Genomic DNA, 23,337 nt, shown 5'->3' with positions numbered 1-23,337 from the left:
TGAACCAGAAGGTGGATACAGTACCACATCAGTTCAAATAGGAAAAGCTGCTTTATGGCTCTAAGGCTAACGTGAAAAAAACCATATTTTTAAAAGATGGCTTTCTGAACAAGCTTATACAATGATTAATAGTGATGCATGTTACTGTGAAGTGTGTGTTGTATGCTCATTCTCAGCAGCTCTTTCCAATAAGTTGTTACCGTTTCTTTTAATGTTTCAGATTGGAGCAATACAACCTATGTAGTCATTATTTAAAAATTAAATATGTACTATGTCAATTTTTTAGCATCATGGGTGTCTTGAGCAACAAATGCGGTTTTCAGCTCCAGTATCAGATGATTTTCTGTGTGTGGCTGCTGGCATTTAGCCCTCAAATGTGTGAATATCTTCGTCGGTACAATATTGTCCCTGTGCTGTCGGATATTCTTCAGGAATCTGTCAAAGAGAAAGTAACCAGGATCATCCTTGCAGCATTTCGGGTGAGTACTTGCTGACTGCAGTCGTGCTGTGCTTCTCTCACAAATTCCTAGGTCTCAAATGTTGCTGATGCACAGTTATTTCTGCTGGACCATATCAATAAGCTGATTGAAAGCGTAACTATTTTTTTTTCTCGTTTTTTTTTCTTATTGTTAACTTGAGTGTTTGCTACAGGTAATATAAAGGCTATTACTAGTAATAGGTATCTGCTATTCAATGCTGTCTTAAAATAAGACTGACTAAAAAGACCAATGTTAACACAAGCACTAGTGATTTCTCTTTTTTTCATTCAAGTTTTTTTTCTACTGGTACTACTGTAAAACCCTGGAGTTACTAATAGCTGATAAATTTTACCTTATGAAGCTTTAATTAACAAAGTATTATTTTGAATGCATATGTTTATCCAACTGAGAACTTATTTTTATTTACTAGTCCAAAAATCTTTTCTTGGTGGTCCGTTAAGGCAGATGAGAATACCCATGTAAGAGTGATTAGTTGACTTACCGTGTCTGCATTACCTGAAAATTCCTGGTGCTATATAAGATAATTAGGTACCTAGGCTTGATGTTTTTACTGTGAGAGTGCCATTTTATGTTCACGGATGTTACTAGTTTTATGTGCATGCTTGCCAAGTGTCATGTGAGTAATACAGGAAAGCTGTAACAACTTGTAATGCTGTTTTTTCAAGCAGCACTTGGTATCCTGAGTAGGAAATGCAGGTCTTGGAAGCTGTTTGTTTTCCTGGATGTGAATTGTGTTCCAATAGTAAGTGTTGCAAGCACATTAGAATGGGGAGAGGGAAAGTGTTGCTTACTGACTTGCTGATTAGCAATGATAAGCTGTGTGAAGGTGCTTAGTCTGTCTCTTTATCTGGAAACATCTGCCACTGAAATACTTCTGGACAAGGCAGATCATAAGAATCTGCTGTTTGTCTTGTTGATGGAGTACAGTGGTATGAAATCTTCAGTAGGAGCTATTCTTACTATATATTCTTACTGTATTCTTACTGTTCTTACTCTCTAGATGTTGTAGTGTTCTTAAAGATCTTAATGTTAGGATTAAGCAGGGACATATTTCAAGACAAATTGGAAAAAAAAAAAAGAGAAGAAGAAGCTGAGAAGCTCAGCAGTTAATATCCAGTTTCTTCCTATTCTGAGGTCATAAAAAATAGGAGAAATAATTGCTAGTTCTTAGATCTACTGTATTTTGCAAGAGGAGACAAAAATGAAGCTTTTTTTTTAAAGGCTAAGAAAGAATAAGTTGTTTCTGTTACAGGCTTGGGGGAATGTAACTTAGCTGTTTCCTTTCTCCAACATTAAGGACTTGTGTTGGCGTGAAGATGAGTTGTTAACTGGCAGCCAGGAACATAATAGATTAGAAATTAGACATCAGAGCTGTGAGTTCTGAAGCAAAATTAATATAGGTAGCAGAGGAAAGGTAATCCTTTTCCTGTATGAGATGCCACAGTTTCTGGAAGAGGGGGAGGGAATTGAATAAAAGGCTAGGCTAGATGATTCCCCAGTTTGTCTATGCATTACAGAAAGTGCTCCATGAATCTTGGCAACTTGGATGTCCTCTCTACTACTTCTCCTAATTCCACACATTTCACTTTTATGCCAAGTTTATTGCCTGAAGTATATAACTGCAAATGTAATAATTTTTTCTATAAAGCAATAAATATTGGGCACTCCTCTCTTTGAATCTACTGTTTTCTCTACCTATTATTTTATCCCCTCATTTTTCATACTTTTGTCCTCTTCTACATCTGTTTCCTGCCTAGAACTAGTCTTATACCTTAAGATTTTGGTTTTTATTACTGAGTAGTTTACTGATCTATTCTATATAGTCATATGTTTGTGTTTTTGCTTTAACATATCCTTTCAAATTCACTATGAAAAGTTTGAGCATCTCACTATGGTATGAGATAGGTAATAATATTTGGAATAGCTTCCACATCTGCTTGCAATTATCTTAACTAGGAGTTCTTTGGAATCTTTTCCACCTGCTCCTTGAACCTGTTGTATTGTCTTATTTAAGGTTCATTATTTTTCATTTGCTCTCATTAGCAGTTTTAACTCTAAGTAAATTAGCATTACTTTCTGTGAATTACCTTTTAGTTCTCTTACTGAAGTAGAAACTGGGGTGCCTTTTTGTGCATTAAGGTTAATTGTATATGGCCATTAAAAGCAGTAATATGACTTATATTTAGTTTGCAAGTTTTAAAATTGATTTGCAGTTTCTGCTTCAGTAACTAATAGGATGTCTGATATAAAAGAACCTCAAGTGTAATAGTTCTGTCACAAGAGTGATGCAGTCAAATTCCATCTATACAGTTTCACTGCTTATTTCTGGCAGATGCTAAGTCCTGTTTAAAGTCCTATTTATATGAACACCTGTTCTGTTTATTAAGGACTTTGTCTTTTGTATAAAATTCATGTTTTCAGCTTTATCAAAAAGTGCAGGTGGCCAGCTCTGATTGAAAAATATAATTGAAAGCTGATAAAACTGAGTAGAAAAGTAATGACTAGATGATATTGCAACTTCACTACTGCATTCTGTGCTTATACTTCCAATCTTACCAACAAGCTTCTGTTTAAATAAAAATGTCTAGTTGGAATATTCCCAAACTTAAAAAGAGCTGATCTAATCCAGATGGTAACTTTGAATTGGAAATAAAACTTCAGGTTATTTTTTTAAAGGCTCTCTGCCTTATGCTATTGCTGCACAGAAAACTAAAATGATAATCCAAGATAAAAGTGTTTGTTTATGGTGGAGGTTCTGGTATTTGAGACTGCCCTTTTTCTTTGAATAGTATTTTTAGTCACCTCAGTTTTATGTGGAAAATATTCAAAACAGGTGAATTAGTACTTTCTGTTATAGAAGAAAGAGATTATTTCAGGAAGTGGTCGATTTTGTGGCTTAGTAATTTATAAAGTTCTAGTAAGTGTATTTCTTTAAAATTCTGCTTTGTTTCAAAGTAGTCTGTTCTTAAACAAAATAAATACATTTTTACTTCCCTAGAATTTGTTAGAGAAGTCTACTGAGAGAGAAACTCGCCAAGAATATGCTCTTGCCATGATTCAGTGTAAGGTTCTAAAGCAGCTAGAGAATTTGGATCAGCAGAAATATGATGATGAAGACATCAGTGAAGATATCAAATTTCTACTGGACAAGCTTGGTGAGAGCGTGCAGGACCTTAGGTATGCTTTGCAGTGTGCACTTAAAAAAATTATGTGAATGTTTGTAGAACCTTTTTCTTTTGTAAGGCTAAAATATCTACAGAATTATGATATGTAAAGGCTATTTAGTAAGATAGAGCATACAGAGATGTGCTGGTTGGTTCCTATTGTATGTCAGTATTTAGAGGCTGAATAGAAAATAAATAGAAAATAAGTCTTCATTTATATATGTGATGTTTGTAACTGAGAAATTGTTAAAGGACTCGAAAAATGATCTTAAAGGATTTCCAGTCAAAACTGAAGTTTGCCTGATTAGAATAATTTCTGCTGTCCAGATGAACTCAAGTTTTTACTGGTGTTTACCTAGTTCTTGGTCTTGTGCCTAAATTGAAATGCATATTGTAGGTAGTGTCCAAGGTTTAAGTGGATGGAAGTAGACAGAAATCCTTGATTGGGGAAGTTAAAACATAAAAACCCAGCAAAACAGAAAATTAAATTCCAAAATGTTGCATTTGTATGGCTTGGGTTTTTCCTTCTTTTTTTTTTTTTTTAATTTATTTCCTGGGAATGGTGTTTTGGGATAGATAGAGGGTTGTATTTGAAAACAATTTTTTCTTCTTGCCTCTCATGCATTTTCTTAGTTACAAAATGATGAGACAGGGAACAATTCTCATACTCTGCAGAGCACTGACTTCCAAATGTGTCATAGCAATTTGAGCTCCCGCTTTGTTAGGGACAGGCTTGGGCATATGGTTCAAAGTGTTTGTAGAAGCTTGGCCAATATCTCATTTAGGTCTTGTGTTGCAGCTCCTTTGATGAATACAGCTCTGAGCTCAAGTCAGGAAGACTGGAGTGGAGTCCTGTGCACAAATCTGAGAAGTTTTGGCGGGAGAATGCTGTAAGACTAAATGAGAAGAATTACGAACTACTCAAGTAAGTTTTCAAGTCTTGAATAATGTGATTCTTCAATATTTTCTGTGTTTAAATGAACCAGAATCTAATAAAGGTTTTACATTTTAACGCAAAGAGTGAAAGCAAGTCAAAACATCCTGCTTATTTTAGAATGTATAGTTTGCTGTGTTTAAAAACCAGAACTGTTTATTTGCTTTTACTGATGAAAATCTATTTATGATAGAGGGAATATCTTTAGTTTAACTTGCATGCAGGTTTGATTTGATTAAAAAATGTTTTTACTGTATCTTAATCTTAGATTTGTGTTATGTGGTGATCTTGATCTGAGTAATGAACTTCTGTCTTGGATATTTGGGAGTTGAAAGCTGTGGTACTGTTCCATGCAAAATTTGACTCAATGCATTATGTTGCAGTGTGTCTATTTTGTGTTGGAACTGTGTCTGGAATATGTAGATTTTTAGATGAAGTGAACCTGAACTCATATTTATTTGCAGTCAAGGACTGGCTGTCTGGCATATGAAACTATGTCCTGAAATGATGCCTAGCTCTTGTCATTAACTGATAACACATGGTGTTCTTTCAGTTCAGGGCTTGCTAATAAGTGCCAGATCTAACAGAAATCAGGAGGTCAAATGGAGCATGTGAGATATTAGAAGACATGGCAAGAGCAAGGTGATCTTGAGCTTTATGTGTTTTGGCTGGCCTGACACCTTAGAAAAATTCTGATAAATTCTTCCCTGAGTGCATATTGTTGAATATGTAGGACTATAGACTTAAAATTTTTAGATACTGACAACTGCAGCATGAAGTTGATCTTGGGGCTTTGTATTTCCTGTAGTGATTACAATGTTTTGCTGTATTTATTTCTCCTGATTCTGGGACTTAATTTCTTGTGCTTCTGCTGCTACAAAGACAGTGATCTTCAGTAGTTCCTGACACACCCCCAACTCTCAAAAAAATTTCCCAAAACCAAACCTCAAAAAACTCACCCACCCTCGGCCGCAGCATAATGGGGAGATTCTTGCACCTCAGAGCTTCATTTTTTGCCTTGTAAGACATTTACAGACAATCCTTATTTGCTTTGAGCCATATAATTTTATTTTTCCTTATCTGCCTGCTTATTAGTTTTCTAAATCTAATACACTCACACTACTGTAAAACATAATTGTTTTCATACCTTCTGCCGTTATTGCCTACTTTGATGTTGGGCTTGTATTTTCAACATCATTGTATGGATCTTTGGTGTCTTCTGCTTCATGTTATGTGGTTCAAGTTTCTCCTTCCTCTTCTTGTCAAAAGAAATTATTTTCATTTGAGAAGTGGTTTTCCTGTCACTTTCTGGCCTCTAGGGAGGCAGTGGCTGTGTAATTTAATTTTACCAGAATGTTCCTTTTTTAAATTCCAGTTGAATTTTTAACCTAACTATTTCAGCTTGTTTCTAACTTTGTCTGATTAGAACACATTTGTCATCTCACTAAGCATAGAATACTCTAATTTTCCAGTGATCTCTATGTTTAATCTTTTCAGCTGTGCGTAACCTTCATCATCTGTGTCATTTTCCCCCCTTCTCATTATTGGCTAGAGAACAGTGTTACTTGTAGCTGTTTTCCACTAAAGGTGCTTTAACTACTTAATTAAAAAATTCAGTGTTAAGAGTCTAGAAGCTGTTTTATGCTTCTTACAGCTCTGTGTTCCTATGCATGCTATGAAAATAACGTGGCACTGGAGTAATTTGCAAGGAGCATAGCTTTCATCTCAGTCTTTGACTTAGGAAAGAACTGCTTTTTAATGAAGCTTATCTACAACTCAGAACTGTTGGTCTTGAAGCAAAAGTGTAAAAAAGGAGAGATTTTGTAGTCCTTGGTTATAGGTGTTTGTGTATGTAGCTCACTAAACTGACTCTAGTGAATACTTTAAATAATTCTGTTAATTAAGGCAGGTTCCCAGTTTTGTTAAGTACAACTGCATTGTTTGGAGAAAGTTCTTGCTTTACTGTTTGGGTGACTTGTAAAACATTTTTATGCTTATGGGCTTTGTTATTTTAAGTTATCAGTGATTAAAAAAAAATCAATAAGAAAACCAAACCAAAAAGATAAAAACCAACCCAAAACCTGGGACTTGATTCTTTAAAATTCTTTCCTAGGATCCTGACAAAACTTCTGGAGGTTTCTGATGATCCGCAGGTGCTGGCTGTAGCTGCTCATGATGTGGGAGAATATGTACGACACTATCCCCGTGGGAAACGGTAGGAAAACGCCAGTATCTTGTTATCCTAGAAGGTAGCTGGAGTGTGTATTGTGCCTGTGGCATTTCTGCTTATTTATATTAAAATATGCTACAGAGGGATTGCAGGTTATGCTTAAGTTTTATTTATTGGGAAGATGAAGAAACACAAACTAGATCAGATGAGAAACTGCAAACTGGGTCTTTGACTTAATAGATTTCAATGTCTCTTAACCATGAAGAGAACCATTGTTTTAAGTAAGTATTGAATACAGTGTTTAGACAAAAGCAGAAGCCAGCCACCAGAAGAAATTGGAAGAGCTATCAAGAGTTTAATCAACATATAATTTTTCCTCTTTATAACTAATTGGACTATAATTATTGGACTTGGGATAGATATAGATTATTCCACCAATGCTAAAGACTGTTTTGTGACTTAAGACCACAGAGAAGTTTTTTCCACAAACAATTGCTGGTGTAATTTCAGTGATGTCCAGATTCAGTTGCCACTCCTCCATTTAAGCATGTTTTAGCTACACAAATACACATTTTGGTGAAAGCTTTCATGTTCATTATAAACTTAAATTCCTGTTGAAATACACACAGACATTGCTATATTTTCCTGCTTTAAAAACATGTGAGCAAGGTGTTTACTGAATAATTGCACTTCTAAGGTAGAGACCATTGAAGCAGAAAAAAGCCTTTGGTTTTTGCTGGAATCTGGTTCATCACTCACACAGAGGGACATGTGACTTAATTTTTGTAGCAAAGAAGCAGTCTGTTCCTGGTTTCTGCGCAAGGTTTAATGGATGCCATGGTATAACCCAGCTGGCAACTCAGGGTCCATATAGCTGCTTGCTCTCTCTCCACAGCAGGATGAAGGAAGAGAGACAAAAGTAAAAGTGAAGAAAATTATGGGTTGAATAAAGACAATTTAATGGTTAAAGCAAAATAGGGAATTAATTCACTGCTTACCACAGGCAGGCAGGTGTTCATCCATCCCAGGGAAAGCTGGTCTTCATCATGCATAATGGGTACTTGGAAAGACAAACACCATCATTTTGAATGATCCCCCCCTTCCTCTTCCTTCTCCCAGTTTTATGTGCTGAGCATGTTGCCATATGGTATAGAGTATCCCTTTGGTCAGCTGCCATGGCTATGTCCTGTCCCAAGTCCTTGTGCAGCCCCAGCCCCCTTGCTGGTGGGGTGAGGAGCAGAGAAGGCCTTGGTGCAGTGCAAATGCTGCTCCACAATAATGAGATCAACACTGGTTTTAGTACAAAGAGGAAAAGTAGCTACCTCAGCTAAAACCAGTTCAATAGATGAGAACAGTCTTCTAGCCTTGTTGGGACTTTCATGAACACTTCAGACTACTGTCTTGACAGTAGTAGAATCAGACACAACAGACTGAAACTTCAGGCCGTATGTATGCTAGGAAGATTTGTTGACTCCAGAACTACTCACAGCCCTTGCAGTCTTGTAAGGACTGAAATGGTATTTAAAGAAAAGGCAAGATATCCTTCAGTAAGGTGAAAACTAACAGTGCTGCAAGTGGCAAAGCTGGAGGACTGGCTAATGCTGGTTGTTTTTGCTTTGAACTGCTCTTTATATGAATTAATTTTATTACATGTTTGCCATGATCTTTAAACAGTTTGTGTGCATTTACGTGAATGCGTGGGCTAGGATGGCCTTGTGGTTGCTGGACCAAAACTCTGAAAGCAGAAGAGTGGATAAACAGGACCTGTATCCTTCTATCTGTAGCTGGGAAAATGTATAGTTGTTAGGACTACAGCTCCACTTAGCTCCCAGGCTGTTAAGCCTATTCAGCAATGTGCCAGCCTTCAAAAGAAGCGGTCATCAGCAAATAAAAAGTGTCCTAGATACTGTTCTAACCCACACTGTTATCTCAAATTCTAATACTTTAGCTGTTTTCTGTTTTCAGTCTTGGCTTATTCAGCTTTATGTTCAATTGAACAAACTGAAGTGCCTCAATCTCTTTTAAATAATTTAATTTGTAATCCAATGTATTCTTACCAAATATGACTTCAGCAATTTTGGAACTAACTGAAATCTTAAAATACCTATGGATTATGTGTCCATTCCAGCATAATAATCAATTTCTGATGTTTTTTTTGATACATGGTTGTGTACTGCTCCCACTCGTGATTGATATTTCACACTCTCATTGCTCATGACTCACTTCAGGAATGGATACAGTTCCTTGGTTTAGAAGAGTAGAAGAATTGAGGTGTCCTAAATACTTTTGTTTCTGTTAAGTGTTTATTGTGAACTCCTAACGGGATCATCCTTTAGCCTTGGAAGGTTGCAGAGATGAATTGGATACTAAAACCACTTGAGTTCACCTGCTGGGCACAGTGGACACCTAGAACTGCAGTTCTGGCTAATCTTTCCCTTTGTCTGACAAAAGAAATGCTTATTAACAAGATACTGTGTTTTTTCATGGCTGTTCTCCAATGCTTAAATAATTTTAAGTTGCTTTCGAAATTACACATTGTGGATGAAATTGCTGAGACAGTAGCACTGTGGGCTTCTCGTGAGGTTCACAAAGATTTTGAGAGTATATTTTATACATCTCTATTTTCTGTTGCTTCCTGTCACTAAAAATAAATGCAGGACGCCAGCACAGATTCCATGTGGCCCACAGGTTATTGTATGTATGATCAACACTTAGAATTTCTTGAATGCTATGAATGTGGGCTTTGTCTTTTACATATATGGACACCTAGAGCCATTCTCTTTATTAGTTCAGGATTCAGAAAAAAGCTTGTATTGCCTTTTTCACCCTGGCTTTAAGGTTAGTAGTGTGGTTTTTATATTTGTTTTCTGCTATAACAGTCTAAATTGTATTCATTTGTCTTTATCTGCTCTGTATTTTTTCTCCCTCTAAATGGGTCATGTTAAACCCTGAATCTTCAGCATCCAGAGACCTTTTTGAAATGACACTGTTTTGGCTTAGTGCAGTGATGTTATGGGGAGCAGTCACTGCAGAAGATGTGCATGTGTAACTGTTCCGCTGGGCTCTATTACTTCTGTAAAATACACAGCAGTTGAGGAGAGAGGAAACTAAATATAGTGTTTTGGACATGTTTGGAACTTGAAGGAACATGATTCACTGTGAACCTTCTTCACTGTTTAGACCTTTGGGTTAAGGCCATGGCTGGGAAGTGATTTTTACCTGTAGGCAGCATTATGCAAGAATGATAATGCTGTTCTTCAACTCCTCATGTTTTCAGCCATAATTTCAGTAATGTATTGTCATCTGAAAGAGCCTATTACCATTTGTGATTATAGGCTTTTAACCTTTCATTCTGGTTTTTGCATTCTTCTAGCATAAGGAAGCTTTTGAGTTTAATGCCTTTTTCACATCCTTTCACTTCCTGAAAATCCAGGTTTAAGTAAGTCCTTTAATGGAGAAAAAAAATATTGTTTGTGTTTCATACTCTTGCCTTTGTGTTGCAGTGGTTTTATATTTAACTCATTAAAAAGGTGAGGCTGCATAAGGCAGGCATAAAGGTTTTTTTGAAACTCTTACATTGCTAACAACTTCTTGAATTCTTGGCAAGAATTTTCCAGCTTGAAACAATTGCACTTTTCTGAATCCATTCCTGCTTTATGAAACAAATGTTTGAATATTATTGGGAAATAATATTCCCTGTGGTCTTAAGGATAGTTTTGACTGAGTTATAAAATGAAATTGAAAATTCTCTTTTTCATCTTCATTCTATGTCTTCACATCTCTTCTGTAGTTTGCAAAAATACCTTGTGTTGTGCAGCAGCAATGCATTAATCTGGCCATCAGAAGAGCAGTATTACATGCAGATATCTAATGTGAGCTTAGAATGGTAGGACAACATCAGGTTAAGCCTCTAAAGCAAATGACAGTGTCTTCACAGGATAGCATGTTAAACTACTAAGTGAGAGAACTGATGTAAAAAACCATAGGAAAGTCAGTGAGTAAATCAACTTGTGTATTCCTTGCAAATTCTCTCCAAACTTACTGTTATGACAGACTGAAATGCTGCATGTGAAGTCATCTGGATGGTGATACTTTTTCAGGTTTTAAGTGTGTTGCCTTCTGCTGGTTTTATTAAGAAATATTGTATTCATGGCATGCAATACAAGGTTTCATGAGTATTTCATGGGATGTGGTATAGCTGTTAAAAAGCTAAGGCTGACTGTGGTGGTGAAGTCTGTAGTGAAAGATGCAGCTGAAGCATATCCTTTTTCTGGGAATGGAACCTTAACAGCCAGTTCTGTATCTTGTGCAGGAGTAGCTGTGGCTCTAGTACAGTTTGAATCTCAAAAAGCACTATATGTATGAGGTGGGTGATTTAATAGATGTTGGTGTGGTTACAAGCATTCTTCTGTATTTAGACAGTGCCAGAAGAGATTGAGGCTTTATTCTTGCAAAAAATGGAGTCACCTGATAATCATCCATTTATGGGGTGGAGGACACTACCTTTCCTACCTAATAAATGATAGTGCTGTACCCTGAAAACCCTTTTCCTAGAGCTGTGTAAAGTAAATAACCCTTTCTGAAAAGGGTTCGTTTCATGATTATTTATTTCAAAGTAGCAAACAGGAGTCCAGTATAAACACTCTGTTGTGAATTCTTAAAAAAGCTTTTCTTAAAAAAATCAGTAGTTATTACAGAAGATAATATGTATTTGTAACATGTCAGGTGAGATGTGTGTCTTGCCAAATAAGTAATTTTAATAAAATCAATATTATATAATTTAAACTTAGCCTCTTTATGCCTTGGATGGGAAGTGGTTGGATAGGATAGCTACCCAGAATTGAAAGTAATGTCAAAAAACTTGCTCCTTTCCTGTTTTTCAGAGTGATTGAACAGCTTGGTGGCAAGCAGCTGGTCATGAACCACATGCATCACGAAGACCAGCAAGTTCGTTATAATGCACTGCTGGCTGTGCAGAAGCTGATGGTTCACAACTGGTATGTGAAAATTATTTAACATACTAATAACCATGAGCAATCTTTGTTGTGGAGACAGGATTCAAGAAAGTAGATTTATTTTAGGGGAGAAATAACATTTTTGTGTCTTAAGACAGCAGTTTTTAAACAGCAGAATAATATGATGCTTATGGTAAGAACTTAGTTTTTCTGTGTATTTTGGAAAATGATGTAGGAGGTAGTTGATTTGAGTAGCTTCCTTACATGGTTGAATGTCACAAGTGATTCACTTGAACAATGTATTTTAGCTTAGTTTGGGTATTAGAAAAAGGTTCTTCATCCAGAGGGTGATTGGGCACTGGAACAAGCTCCCAAGGGAATTGGTCACAGCACCAGAGTTTGGAGTGTTTGGACAATGCTTTCAGACACTTGGTATGACTCTTGGGCTGGCCCTGTGCAAGGCCAGGAGCTGGACTCAATGGTTCTTGTGGTTCCTTTCCAAGTCAGGGTATTCTGTAATGATTCTATGAATTTATTTGAGCTGTGTGTAGAGTAGCAGAAGTTTATGGGCTGATTGAGTAGTTCTCAAATAACCCTGAAGTTCTTGGCAAATTATGCTGCAGAACTTGCTGGTGTGTGATGCTGCCTTTCCAACAGCACACAGGACCTTTGTAGAGAAGCACTGAAGGCCTGAAGCTCTGAAAAGCAATGTTCATGAAGCAACTTTGGATAAGTAGCAAAACTAATTAGGTATGCTAAGCATAAAGCATGGAGAGTTAAAAATACTAATTAGGAGTTTTTAATCGGGTTATTAATTATGAGTGCACCAGAGCTCATATTTTCAGTCTGGCATTGCCTTAAAGGAAGATAAAATACAGGAATACATCTGAGTATATTGGAACGTAAGTGTTGAGATACAAAAGACTAATTTAATTTTGAATTTAAAGAACATTTATTTCTGAAAAGCTTAGTGTTTGGACATATCTATAACTTCTGTTAATTTTCTCACCTATGACAGAATGTGAACTTTTTAAAAGGCTGAGCTGGGATGATGCTGGCAGTGTGAAAGTGGTAGGGGAACAAGGTCTACCAAGCCCCTTCTGACAGGTTAAGTCACCTCTTTTCTGTGACAGGCTGGCTAAGTAGACAAAAATCTTCGATTGTCTCTCTGCAGTGCATCATAGGTAAAACAAAACTAAATTTCTCCCTTCCCTTCTGAGCAATATGGGTTTTAACTCTCATGCATGTTATATTAATTTTATCCTACTCCCTCCCTCACATGCCGTGAGAACCTTCACAAAAGAGAAACATGTGTTCAAATACCCTACTAGGAAAAATCCAGCTAATACTCTCCACCTGTAATGAGTACTTGGATTAATCACATGGAATTTCTGAGTGTGTGGAGATGGAGTCTAAACACATGGTCATATTCAATACAATTTTTGATCATTGTTGTATATTGTGCTCCTCCCTGCCTCTCAGTTTAATACATTTCTTTTATCACTATGCTTTTCTGATACTTTTGAAACATTCTGAGTATTACAAACCAGCTGCTACTAAATAGAGATTACAGCATGGAAAGTTTAGTTACTGATACTGCCTTCTGCAGTAGGGATGGGCTTTATTTCATGTGTGTACTGATGTCTTGAAAATCTGGTAGGAAGACCTTTGGTCTTTCTCCAGCACAAACCTCGCTGGTAGGAAAAGTTTTCCTGAATGCCAAGCCTGGCTTTTTCTCACTTTCAGTGAGAGACTACTACTTGTGAAAACATCACATCTGGTCTTCTAGATTTGTTTTGGTTTTTTAATGGTATGAACATTTCTGTGCCTGCTTTTCACAGTTTGTGAACCTTTAGACTTGAGACTGAGGGGGAGATGGCAGAAGTACCTAGTTTCAGATCTTCAGAGGTGTCAGTAAAAAGAATCTGTGCAAGTTAGTGCCACTTCCAGATTCACATTGTCATCTCTGAAGGGAATGTTTTCTTGTTATTTCATAGTGGAACAAGCCTCTGGGACACACTGTCCTTGGCTCTTATTTGCCAAAGTAGTGTTCCCTCTGGCATGGACTTACAGCTTAAGTGAAGGAAATAACACACTGTTTGTATGTGGGAAGCTAGATCTGTCTTTGTGTAGATCTGGCTTTTGATGAGTGTTGGGAGCTCTTCTGTTTCATTCCTGTCTCTTCTCACCACACAAGCTGAGTCCCCTGACTGCCACACACTGTGATTTAAGTGCCTACTTACTAAGCTTTGCATTGGCATATGTTATTCAGCAACTTCAAGGTTATGTTTCCCTTGCTTTCAGAGCTGGGGAAACAATAAACATTTTTCCTCTTGCTTCCACTTATTCTGGAATTACAGTTATTTCACTTAAAGCAATTGTGTTTTCTTCCTTGAGTTTAACTGGCACAGAACAATTTGGCATTACTGCCTGTGACACGTGTGACAGAGATAGTCAGGGTTTACTGAAGGTTAACTGAGAGAAAGATTAGAAAATAAAGCTTTGCTCTGCCACAATGAGGCTTGGTGCAAGTGCTGTGCCTGGAGCTAACAGAGTAAGGAAAACTTGTGATACTTGGACTGAGGGTGTGCCATGGGGCAGCTGAAGTAGTATTCTGCCTAAAACACAGCTGTATCATTCGACTGTAAGCTTAACTTAGAGACAATTAACTCCTAAGTAATTTGAGTAGTTCATTACAGGCTGCTCAGCTGGCTTTCCCTTAGGGGTTTTTAAGTCAGGGATTAATGGGGGAAAATCAGACTGTCAGGCATTCTCTTAAATGGTGAATCTATGTTGGCAAAAGCAATAGCTGCTGTCAGCTTTTCAGATGAGATAAGTTCAAGTGAAATATTCCAGTTACATTTGCATGTTAAATGATCATGCACTTGATGAAGCGAGGAGCAAAATTATCTTTTTAGCATCACTTACTGCCTGTACATGGGAATTAATCCTGAGTTTCAATCTGCCTTGAATTGTGTTAGTCATGGCACCCCATGCTGATAGTAAGAACCTGTGTAGTGGGTTGACCCTGGGTGTATGCACCCACCAAAGCTACTGTATTGCTCTCCTCATGTCTGGACAGGGGAGAGAAAATACAATGAAGGATTCCTGAGTTGAGATAAGGACCAGGAGATACCACCTACCAAATAGTGTCACAGGCAAAACAGTCTCAAATTAGAGATAATTAATTTAATTTATTAGTAACAAAACCAGAGCAAGATAGTGAGAAGTAAATATGACCTTAAAAACATCCTCTCTCCACCTCTGCCTCCTTCCAAGCTCTACCTCACCTAGGGCTGCAGGTAGATGGAATGGGCATAATGGCCAGTTTGTCACGCATTGTTTTCTCCCATTGGTTAGGGAGAGGAATACTTTCCCTGCTCCATAATGGCGTCCCTGCCATGGGAGATAGAGAAGTTCATGGAGAACTAACATGAGTCAATCCCATGGGCAACAGCCATCCCCAAACTACTGCAACATGGGTCACTCTTCTGCGGGGTGCAGTCCTTCAAGAACAGGCTGCTCCAGCATGTGTCCCTACACAGGGACACAAGTCCTGCCAGGAAACCTGCTCCAGTATGGGCTTCTCTCTCCATGGATCTGCAGATCCTTGTCAGGACCTTGCTCCAGCACAGGCTCCTCTCAGACATTCACCTGCTTGGGCATGGGGCTCCTGACCTCCTCCTTGATACCTCCTTCTGAACATGAAGAGTATGAGTGTGTTGGCAGGTGCTAAACAGTGGGAGTTAGGATGTGTCACTTCAGCGTGATCAAGTATGGTATGGAAGTGGAATTCATAAAGGGCATACTGAATGAAGCAACAAATTGGACAAGCTTTGAATACACAGCATGTTCATACATGATTTTCTAAATGCACAGCCCAGACAAAATTACTTGCTCTCCATCTTTTAAAATGAGGAATTTTGCAGGGAGATGGTAAAAAGTCTGAAACTGCCTAGGGTTTGCAATATGCTATATTTAGAAACTGTTACTCTACAGATAACTTCTGTACAAATGCCTGCATTTGGCAGTGAGAAGTGCAGGGTGTAGTGGTTGTTAACTGGCAGCCAAAAAGTTTGCACCCACCCTCACCCCTTATTTTTTCCCTTATCCCAACACTGAGGTATGGAATGCTTAATGGAGTAGTAGGCTTAAATCTAGGAAACAATACCTGCAGGATAATGACATCCACTATATTTATTTCTCCTGGTTCTTAGCCTTCATTATTGCTACAATTCCCTTTCAGTAGTTAACAGAAGTTAACTAAATGAAAAGCTTCAGAAGATAGTGTCTCTGATAAAAATTAATCTTAAGAGACAGTTCCTAGCTAGAATGAGACAATTTAAGCAAAAATCCAATTAATTACAGGCACACTTGATGTCTAGTAGAGTGTTCCATCTTTTTATTTGTACATAAATATGTATTCTTGAAAAACTTCATTCCATGTAGGTGTAGAGGCTGTGTTTTTTATTTGGCATATGCTCTCTGGGATTCACACTATGCTCATGTTTTCTGTCATGAGATCTCTACTCTTTGCAGAAACACTTTAATATTTCTAGAGCTCATGTTAGCATGGAAGATATCAGACATTCTGCTCAGTTTTCATTTTCTTTTTTCAAAGAAATTGCTCGTTTTCATGAACCATGCTGAAAAACATGTCACCAAGGAAGTAACTTTTTGATAATTTACTTCTGATTAGTGTTCTTTAAAAACTTAATTTCCTGATAGGAAAATTCAGTGAAACACTTGATGTTGGTCATTCTTGCATAAAAAGCTCTTAAGTGTTGTAAGCAAAAAAGTTCTTTGTGGTAACTAAATCTTCTGTTTAAATATAAAACTGTTTTCAAACCACATTGCAAGGTTTAGTCAAGTGGGTTTTTTAAATTCACAGAATGGCTCTGTGTGTTAGTTCATAGCGTATCTTAAAAGTGAAAAATGGCTTGTGCTTTGTCTCTCTGATAGGCACACATTGAATTGGATTTCACAGTTTATTTTCTTTTAAAATCAAATGCTTAAGTAATAGCTTTGTTATAAGAGCTCATTGATGTGCTGCTTCTTCATAGCTTGTATGTGAAGTTGTGAACTGGAAGTCTAGAATAACTTTTAAAGATTGGACAAAACCAGGGAAACTGCTGAGAGGAAAGGAGGTTCTTGTAATGTCTCAGTTTGAAGACTCACATGAATGCTGCATTTCATGTCGTAAGGAGGGCTTTAAACCATGCTATGAGTAATGTTTTCAGTAATCACGATAATCTGTAGATTGTCTATTAGTATTACTGCGTTCAGCTGAAGAAAGGGCTCTTTGGAGCACAAAGCACCTCATGTAATGTTCATAATCCTTCTGTACAACCATTCAGACTGTTTAGTTTTCATGTGCGCATCAGAATGTTGAGCATCTCTTTTCTGTGAGTAATTAAACAATGTCCTAGATTTGGTTTATCTTGGCAGTTGGCTTTTGTTCTATTTGTTTGTATAAAGGGGAATATGTTAAACTAAGTGTTGAGAATTGCAGAGATGTTTGCAGTATCTTTTCTGTCTTGAGATCCACAGCCACATTTATAGGTCAAGGAGACACAGGGTGAAAATCACCATGATTCCACTGGAAAAGATAATTTATAAAAGTCTTCAGTTTGATGTGTTGGAGGCCCAAGCTGTTTGGTCAAAGTGGCTTTAATTCTGCTGTGTAGGTTTGTTTTTGTTGTTGGTTTGTGATGACTTGCCTTCAAAACTGCTCATGGTAGGCATTGATATAACAGACACATATTTAATATTCTGTAATGCCATTTTTAAATTGGGGAATTTCATATTGCATAAATCCACCGAGTCAAAGAAGAAAATTTGTGTTCTGTAAACAAATGACACAAGAGAACAGCAGTTCTCCAGTGGTAGCACTCCAGCTCTGGCAGTCTTCCCAGCCCAGCTCTCTAGGAAGATGTCTCTGTTTGCTACTTTACTACTTTTATAACTGTTGTCCTCCTGTTTACTTCTGTGAAGATGATGATATTGAGGAGTACATAATGTGTATATTTTTTTTTTCTAATATACTGTATATAGAAAAGATATATAAAAATGTGCAGCATTATAACTTTGGATCCAGCAGTAAGACAGGTTAATATTACATATCAAGAACCAAATATTGACATCACTCCAGGTTTGATTTGAACCTAGTTTCTTTATTTTCTTTCCTGGCTTCTGTGACTGTGGCTCTGTGGGGAGGCAAATGCACCTGTGGTGGCCCCTGTGGAGCTCCACTTGCCTTTCTCCCAGCCACCACCAGTGTTAATGTGACACTGCAGTAACCATGTTCAAGGGAGCTTATTTGCAGAAAGCAATTCACTGCAATTCACTTGGGAGTTAAATGAACAAAATGCTGTCTCACCAGGATACCCTGAGTGCCATGTGAGAAACAGGCCTACACAGCTGGAATGGGTTAAAGGGTGGGTGCTCCAGCTCTGCCTCCCATTGGATTGGATGGAGGCTAGACAGATGGTTCCAGCCTTGTCATGGTGTTGCCACTTCATGTGTACTGATCAGAGGTTCCAGGGATGGCTGATCTGTGGAGTGTAGCACTTACAAGACAATGTTTTCATGGGTTAATTTAGCCTGCTTAGAATTGGGAATACATCAATTGTGTAATTCAAATACCTACTTGTAAAGCCTCAATAAATTAGTGAAATTGGCTATCTCTTTCTAGTCTAACAACTTCTCTCCAGGTTACTAGACCTCTAGCAGAAATCCAATATAAGGCTGGCAAAACTGATCAGTTTGTTCAAACTATTCTATCTGCTGCCTGTCTTGTGAACTTGTTTAACTATTTGTCATATCTTTATGATTTGTCTGTAAACAGTGTATGTTGGCAATGTCTTTTGAATATATTGAGTCAAGTGGCAGATTTTTTGAAGGATTTCTTTTCAATTTCATTTTCAAAAGTATGGGACTCTAGGCTTATGTTGTTTAGATAGCGAAAAATAAAATCAATATTTTAATTTTGGTTTTTGTTGAAGAAAGGCATTCTGTTTCTTGGGAACCTGAATCTGCTAAATGAAGCTAGAGATTGCAGATATTCAAGACTATAAATATTTTTGATAATTTCTTTAATAACCAGGATGCAAGAGTTAAATGTAAGAAAAGAGAAAACATGAAAATTTCATCCTTCCTTTATTCTGTGCTTCATCTACTTTTCTTCCTTTGCCCATTAATTTTCAGTGTCTTTTAAAGGATAGGCAAATCTGACTGCACTGGGATTTGGAGTATAACACTGAAAGTAGTACTACTTAAACTTCAAGGCTTGTTTCTTTTAACACATGGCCCCTAGGGATCTGTTGTGTGTGTCTTATAACTTTCCCTTCTATCATAGATTGTTTGTTGCTGACAATGATCTTTTAGTATATGGTATATATTAGTATAAAATTTGTGGATAGTGTCTCGTACTAGTTTGCAATCTCCTTATTCCATATTCATTGAGTTTACATGTTGGATCAGTTCTGTGTGCCTTTTCCTAAATAAACTTTTAAGCATTTGTTTCAGTTATGACATTTAAGTATATCTCTGCTTCAAGGTGTCAGTGGCTCTCATGACAAACAAAAACTGATTAAATTAAACAAAGGAAGAAACATTAGAATAAGAATTTGAGATAAAATGAATTAATGTATTCACCTGTAAGACTCCTTTTCTTCTTGGAAAAAGCACTTTGGGAACAGCAGAAAATGTGTGTGTAAAAAGAGGCCTCAAAAAGGGGGAATTTCTAGTGTGGAAGGAATCTCACTTGGTTGTTCTAGTAAGAATGAAAAGATTAATTTGCAAATGGAAATTACTTATGCTTCATTGTCAGACTTTTGGGTGACCAGGGAAGTGAAAGTGTGTGGTGTTTCAAGTCTTGCTGGTCTGAGCTTTAATTGAGAAATGGAAGATTTTATAGCTAGTCTCAGAAGTGGTGTGCTACAGTTGTGCATTTGAAGCTTTTCTGCAGTGCAGAGATAATATTTTTCGTTCTTGTAAGTTTATAGGGAATCAGTTGTTTCATGTTTGAATGCTGTTATGTGCAAATGCAAACTTGTTTGCACTAGGTTCATCTGCTTTTAGTAAGGATGGTTTTATGTTGAAGGAAATGAGAAGATTGCTAAATCTGATCTTTTTATAAAGGCCTTTCTGTTACAATGTGATGAAAATGGTTTAAAATACCTTGTAGTGGTCCATTTCTTGGGCTTATAGCTTGCAATTAAAAAAAAAAAGTCTAATACCTACTTCATTACTTTCTGTTGTAGCATGCACCACAGATCTCAGATGCTATTTTGATTATTTTATTGACTGATTTGTTACCTTATGACAAGATCCACCCTTTCATCATACATGCTCTTATAGTGCAATGTATTAAATGCTTGCATTCTTACATGTGACTTTAATTTTGCGAGGTAAATAATAACTTTAAAATCCCAGTTTTTCTCTTAAGATTTAACTAAGTATCAGTGCAGGATAAAGTCTTAGACCCTTAATTTGTAATAGCATGGGGATGGACACTTATGTCCAACTTATGAGTGAAGTTTGGAGCTTACAGAGCTTCTTAACCTCCTAATGGGATGAAATACCAGTATTTATAAAATATATTTGAATCTTCTTATTCTTTTAAGATGTGTTTTAGCAGAGGGAGAACAGGGTCCTACTTAATGTTTTGAGCAGGTCCAGAGGAGCGCTGAGAAGATGATTTAGAGGAATGGAACACCTGTGCTGTGAGGAAGAGCTCTAAGTTGGGGTTGTTAAGCCTGGACAAGAGAAGTCTCTGGAGAGGTATTAGAACATCTGTACAGTAGCTAAAGGAGGCCTACAGGCTGGAGAGGGCCTTCTCACAAGGCCAAGGGATGATGGCTGTGAAATAAAACAGGGCTGAGTTAGTTTAGACATCAGGATTATTTCCTTGGGGGTGGTGAGACACTGGAAGAGGTTTCCCAGAGAATCTGTAGATGCCCCATCCTGTGGAGTATTCAAGGCCAGGTTGGAGGGGGCTCTCAGCAACCTGGTGTAGTAGAAGTTGTCCCTGCCCCTGGCACAGGGTTTGGAATCAGATGATTTGAGATCCCTTCCAATCCAAACCGTTCTATGATTCCAAGTTCATCTAATCTAGACCATGCGATAACTTGTCCTGGGTTAATCAGTGACTCTCAAATGGAAGTCATAACCAAACAGAAAATAAAGTGATCCTTCTAACAGTTTGTAATGCAAGCTTTTTCATTTCACTGGCCCTTGGTGGTGGCTAAAGAGGTGATGGGGTAGGAACACTATGGGATTTTTACTTGGATTTGCGGCATGACAATGTAGAGATGTCGCTGCAGGTATTCATTCTGTGTGGGGAAATGGGATGAGAGCTTTTCCTTGACCCTGGGCTTAAGCCTTACACTTACGAAAGGTTTTGTAGGGAAGATACTGTTCTACTTACTGTGGAAGTTGAACATGTCTGTGAAGGCACTGAGTACCTACCTGCTGCTCTGCTGCCTTGGAGATTTTTGCTGACTGCACTGCACTCTAGTGGGGTATTTAGAAAGCCTTGGCCATGCATCTAAAACAGCGTAAGCTTTGCAATAGTTGTAGTGTTGTGGATGATTAGCTTGATTGATTTTCCCACTTTGAAGTAATAGGGTGGGAATTTCACATTCAATATGGTTCATTTGCTTTAAGAATAAATAATGTTGTGGGCTTGTAGTATGATGAGCAGAGCCATGTATGCAGCAAGTGTCAGTTGGTTTCAAGGCTGGATGTCACAGAAGAACACTAGAATCTGTACATGCACATAGGCATGAAACAAATGAAAAAAAAAAGACAACCAAAAACATAGAGGGAGCAGAAAGAGGTTTGATGAGTGTGGAAGCTCTTCCATAGTTGCTGGCTGTGTTTTTGGATCACTGTCAAATTTTGTTTTGCTGGTACAGTTTTGAGTCCTGCAAAACCAGAGGAGAGCAGCTCATTTCCTTCTTTGCCAGCAGGAGCCTCTACTCTGAGGGTGATAACCTGTCTGTCACGAGCAGGAGTTGTATCTATTAAGTGGAGCCCAAGCATTAAAACACTGTGATTTTACAGCAACACCTGATGAAGCTGTAAATGAAGGTGCTAAACCATGACATATGGTTCAGCATACAAATTATGTTATTTTCTTTGCTAGAGGTGTTTGAAGTTAATGTTGTATAGGAACTTTAGCTTTTCTGGATGCTTAATGTTAAAACTGAGAAAAGTACTGTTGGGTGTTGCAGTTGAGGTACTGAACTTCATTGTGCAATAGGAATTGCAATGCATAAGGGATAACTGTTCACTAGGACACTAAGCTGAAAACTAGTTTTGGAAATATGCAAAAAACCTGATCTTTTAAATTTATTTTTTAATAAAGCAAAAGCACATACTCTTGAGTTATATGGGGGTTTTTTTGAGACTTCTTTCTGAACATAATTGCTCTGAGATGCTTCTAGTGCTTAACCTGTGTAGGTTGAAATATCTGTGTAGTGAGAAAGCACAGTGCTAAGTGTATGATCAGCAGTAGAAAAAGAACGCCTACATTTCATGAGTCCTGAAACCTCTCTTTCACTTGATACAGTGGTACAATTATTGTATTTTCTGTGACAAGCAGCAACCCAGGTACTATTATTAAAGACCGCTTTCAGCTTTTTTGTGGGTCTTTTTTGTGAAGTGTTGATCTGCTTTCACAAGAGTGAGTGAAGGACTGTAATGTTCAGAAGAACTGTGCAGTATTTTTTCATGGGATTTAGACACTGCTGCTCAGGGCAAGTGCCAGTAACCTGGGAGATGTTCCAGTGTTGAGAGGAGAGATAGAAAGTAAGTGGCTTAATCACCTCAAAGTGCAGGTGAGGAAAACACTTTAAAGGAGATGTTGGTATACAGTGGGCCTGGATTGATTATATTTTTATTTTTCTCAACTTGAATATGTAGTTATTGAGTGTCTATTTGCTTGCCTGTTGTATTGCCAGTGTGTGCTTTTGCAGCTGGGTTGTTGAAAGGGGAACTTCTAAATATTTTGCCATGGCGTCTAAAATACGTATTTAACAAGCAAAATTTATCTGCTTCATGGGTATTCTGTGTCAGTTGTTAGGGCTTCTAAATATTCCCATTGGGCTCCTTCCTTTTCTAGACAGCTTTGTTATGTTTGATTTGTACTTTATTTTCATAGGGCAGACGATGGATGCTTGGGCATGCTCATTGTTGCTCCAGTTGACTGGAGGATTAATTATTAATTATTTGAGGGATTAATTCTGAATTTAAAGCTCTTTCTTCTTTATACACTTTGTAATTCCACCACTGTTGCAGTCCCCACCCTCCAGAACATTTTTCAATCTAATTTTTTGTTGTATTTCAGGGAATACCTGGGGAAGCAGTTGCAGTCAGAACAACCTCAGACGGCCACTGCACGGAGCTAAACAATTCCATCAGTTCATGCAGTTTGTGCTTACAACTACTGTGTGTTTCTCTTTAAATGAATACAAAGGAAATTCTGAAATCACATCCTCTTTGTCTGCTACGGGTGCATAAACATTCCAACTTTCCTCTAGTGTTGTTGGCTTACTAAAAATTTGTTTGTTCAGCTAGTTCTGATTATGCCTATTAGCTTGTATGTATA

At 37.6% G+C, this 23,337-nt stretch overlaps 1 protein-coding gene across 1 annotated transcript in view; it reads left to right on the top strand.

The window, feature by feature from the left end:
• The window catches only part of ATP6V1H (ATPase H+ transporting V1 subunit H), a 47,403-nt gene extending 24,181 nt beyond the window's left edge, over positions 1 to 23,222 (top strand). Inside the window, exons 9-14 of the mRNA XM_064386268.1 lie at positions 287 to 479; positions 3,499 to 3,677; positions 4,464 to 4,589; positions 6,712 to 6,813; positions 11,652 to 11,765; positions 23,077 to 23,222. Coding sequence (XP_064242338.1) covers positions 287 to 479; positions 3,499 to 3,677; positions 4,464 to 4,589; positions 6,712 to 6,813; positions 11,652 to 11,765; positions 23,077 to 23,137 — 775 coding nt within the window. The 3' untranslated portion in view covers positions 23,138 to 23,222. The remainder of the gene's footprint in view (positions 1 to 286; positions 480 to 3,498; positions 3,678 to 4,463; positions 4,590 to 6,711; positions 6,814 to 11,651; positions 11,766 to 23,076) is intronic.
• Positions 23,223 to 23,337: the final 115 nt, after the last annotated feature.

Source organism: Passer domesticus, chromosome 1 (genome assembly GCF_036417665.1).
Source record: "Passer domesticus isolate bPasDom1 chromosome 1, bPasDom1.hap1, whole genome shotgun sequence".
Taxonomy (NCBI): domain Eukaryota; kingdom Metazoa; phylum Chordata; class Aves; order Passeriformes; family Passeridae; genus Passer; species Passer domesticus.
This window is presented reverse-complemented; position numbering and strand designations above follow the sequence as displayed.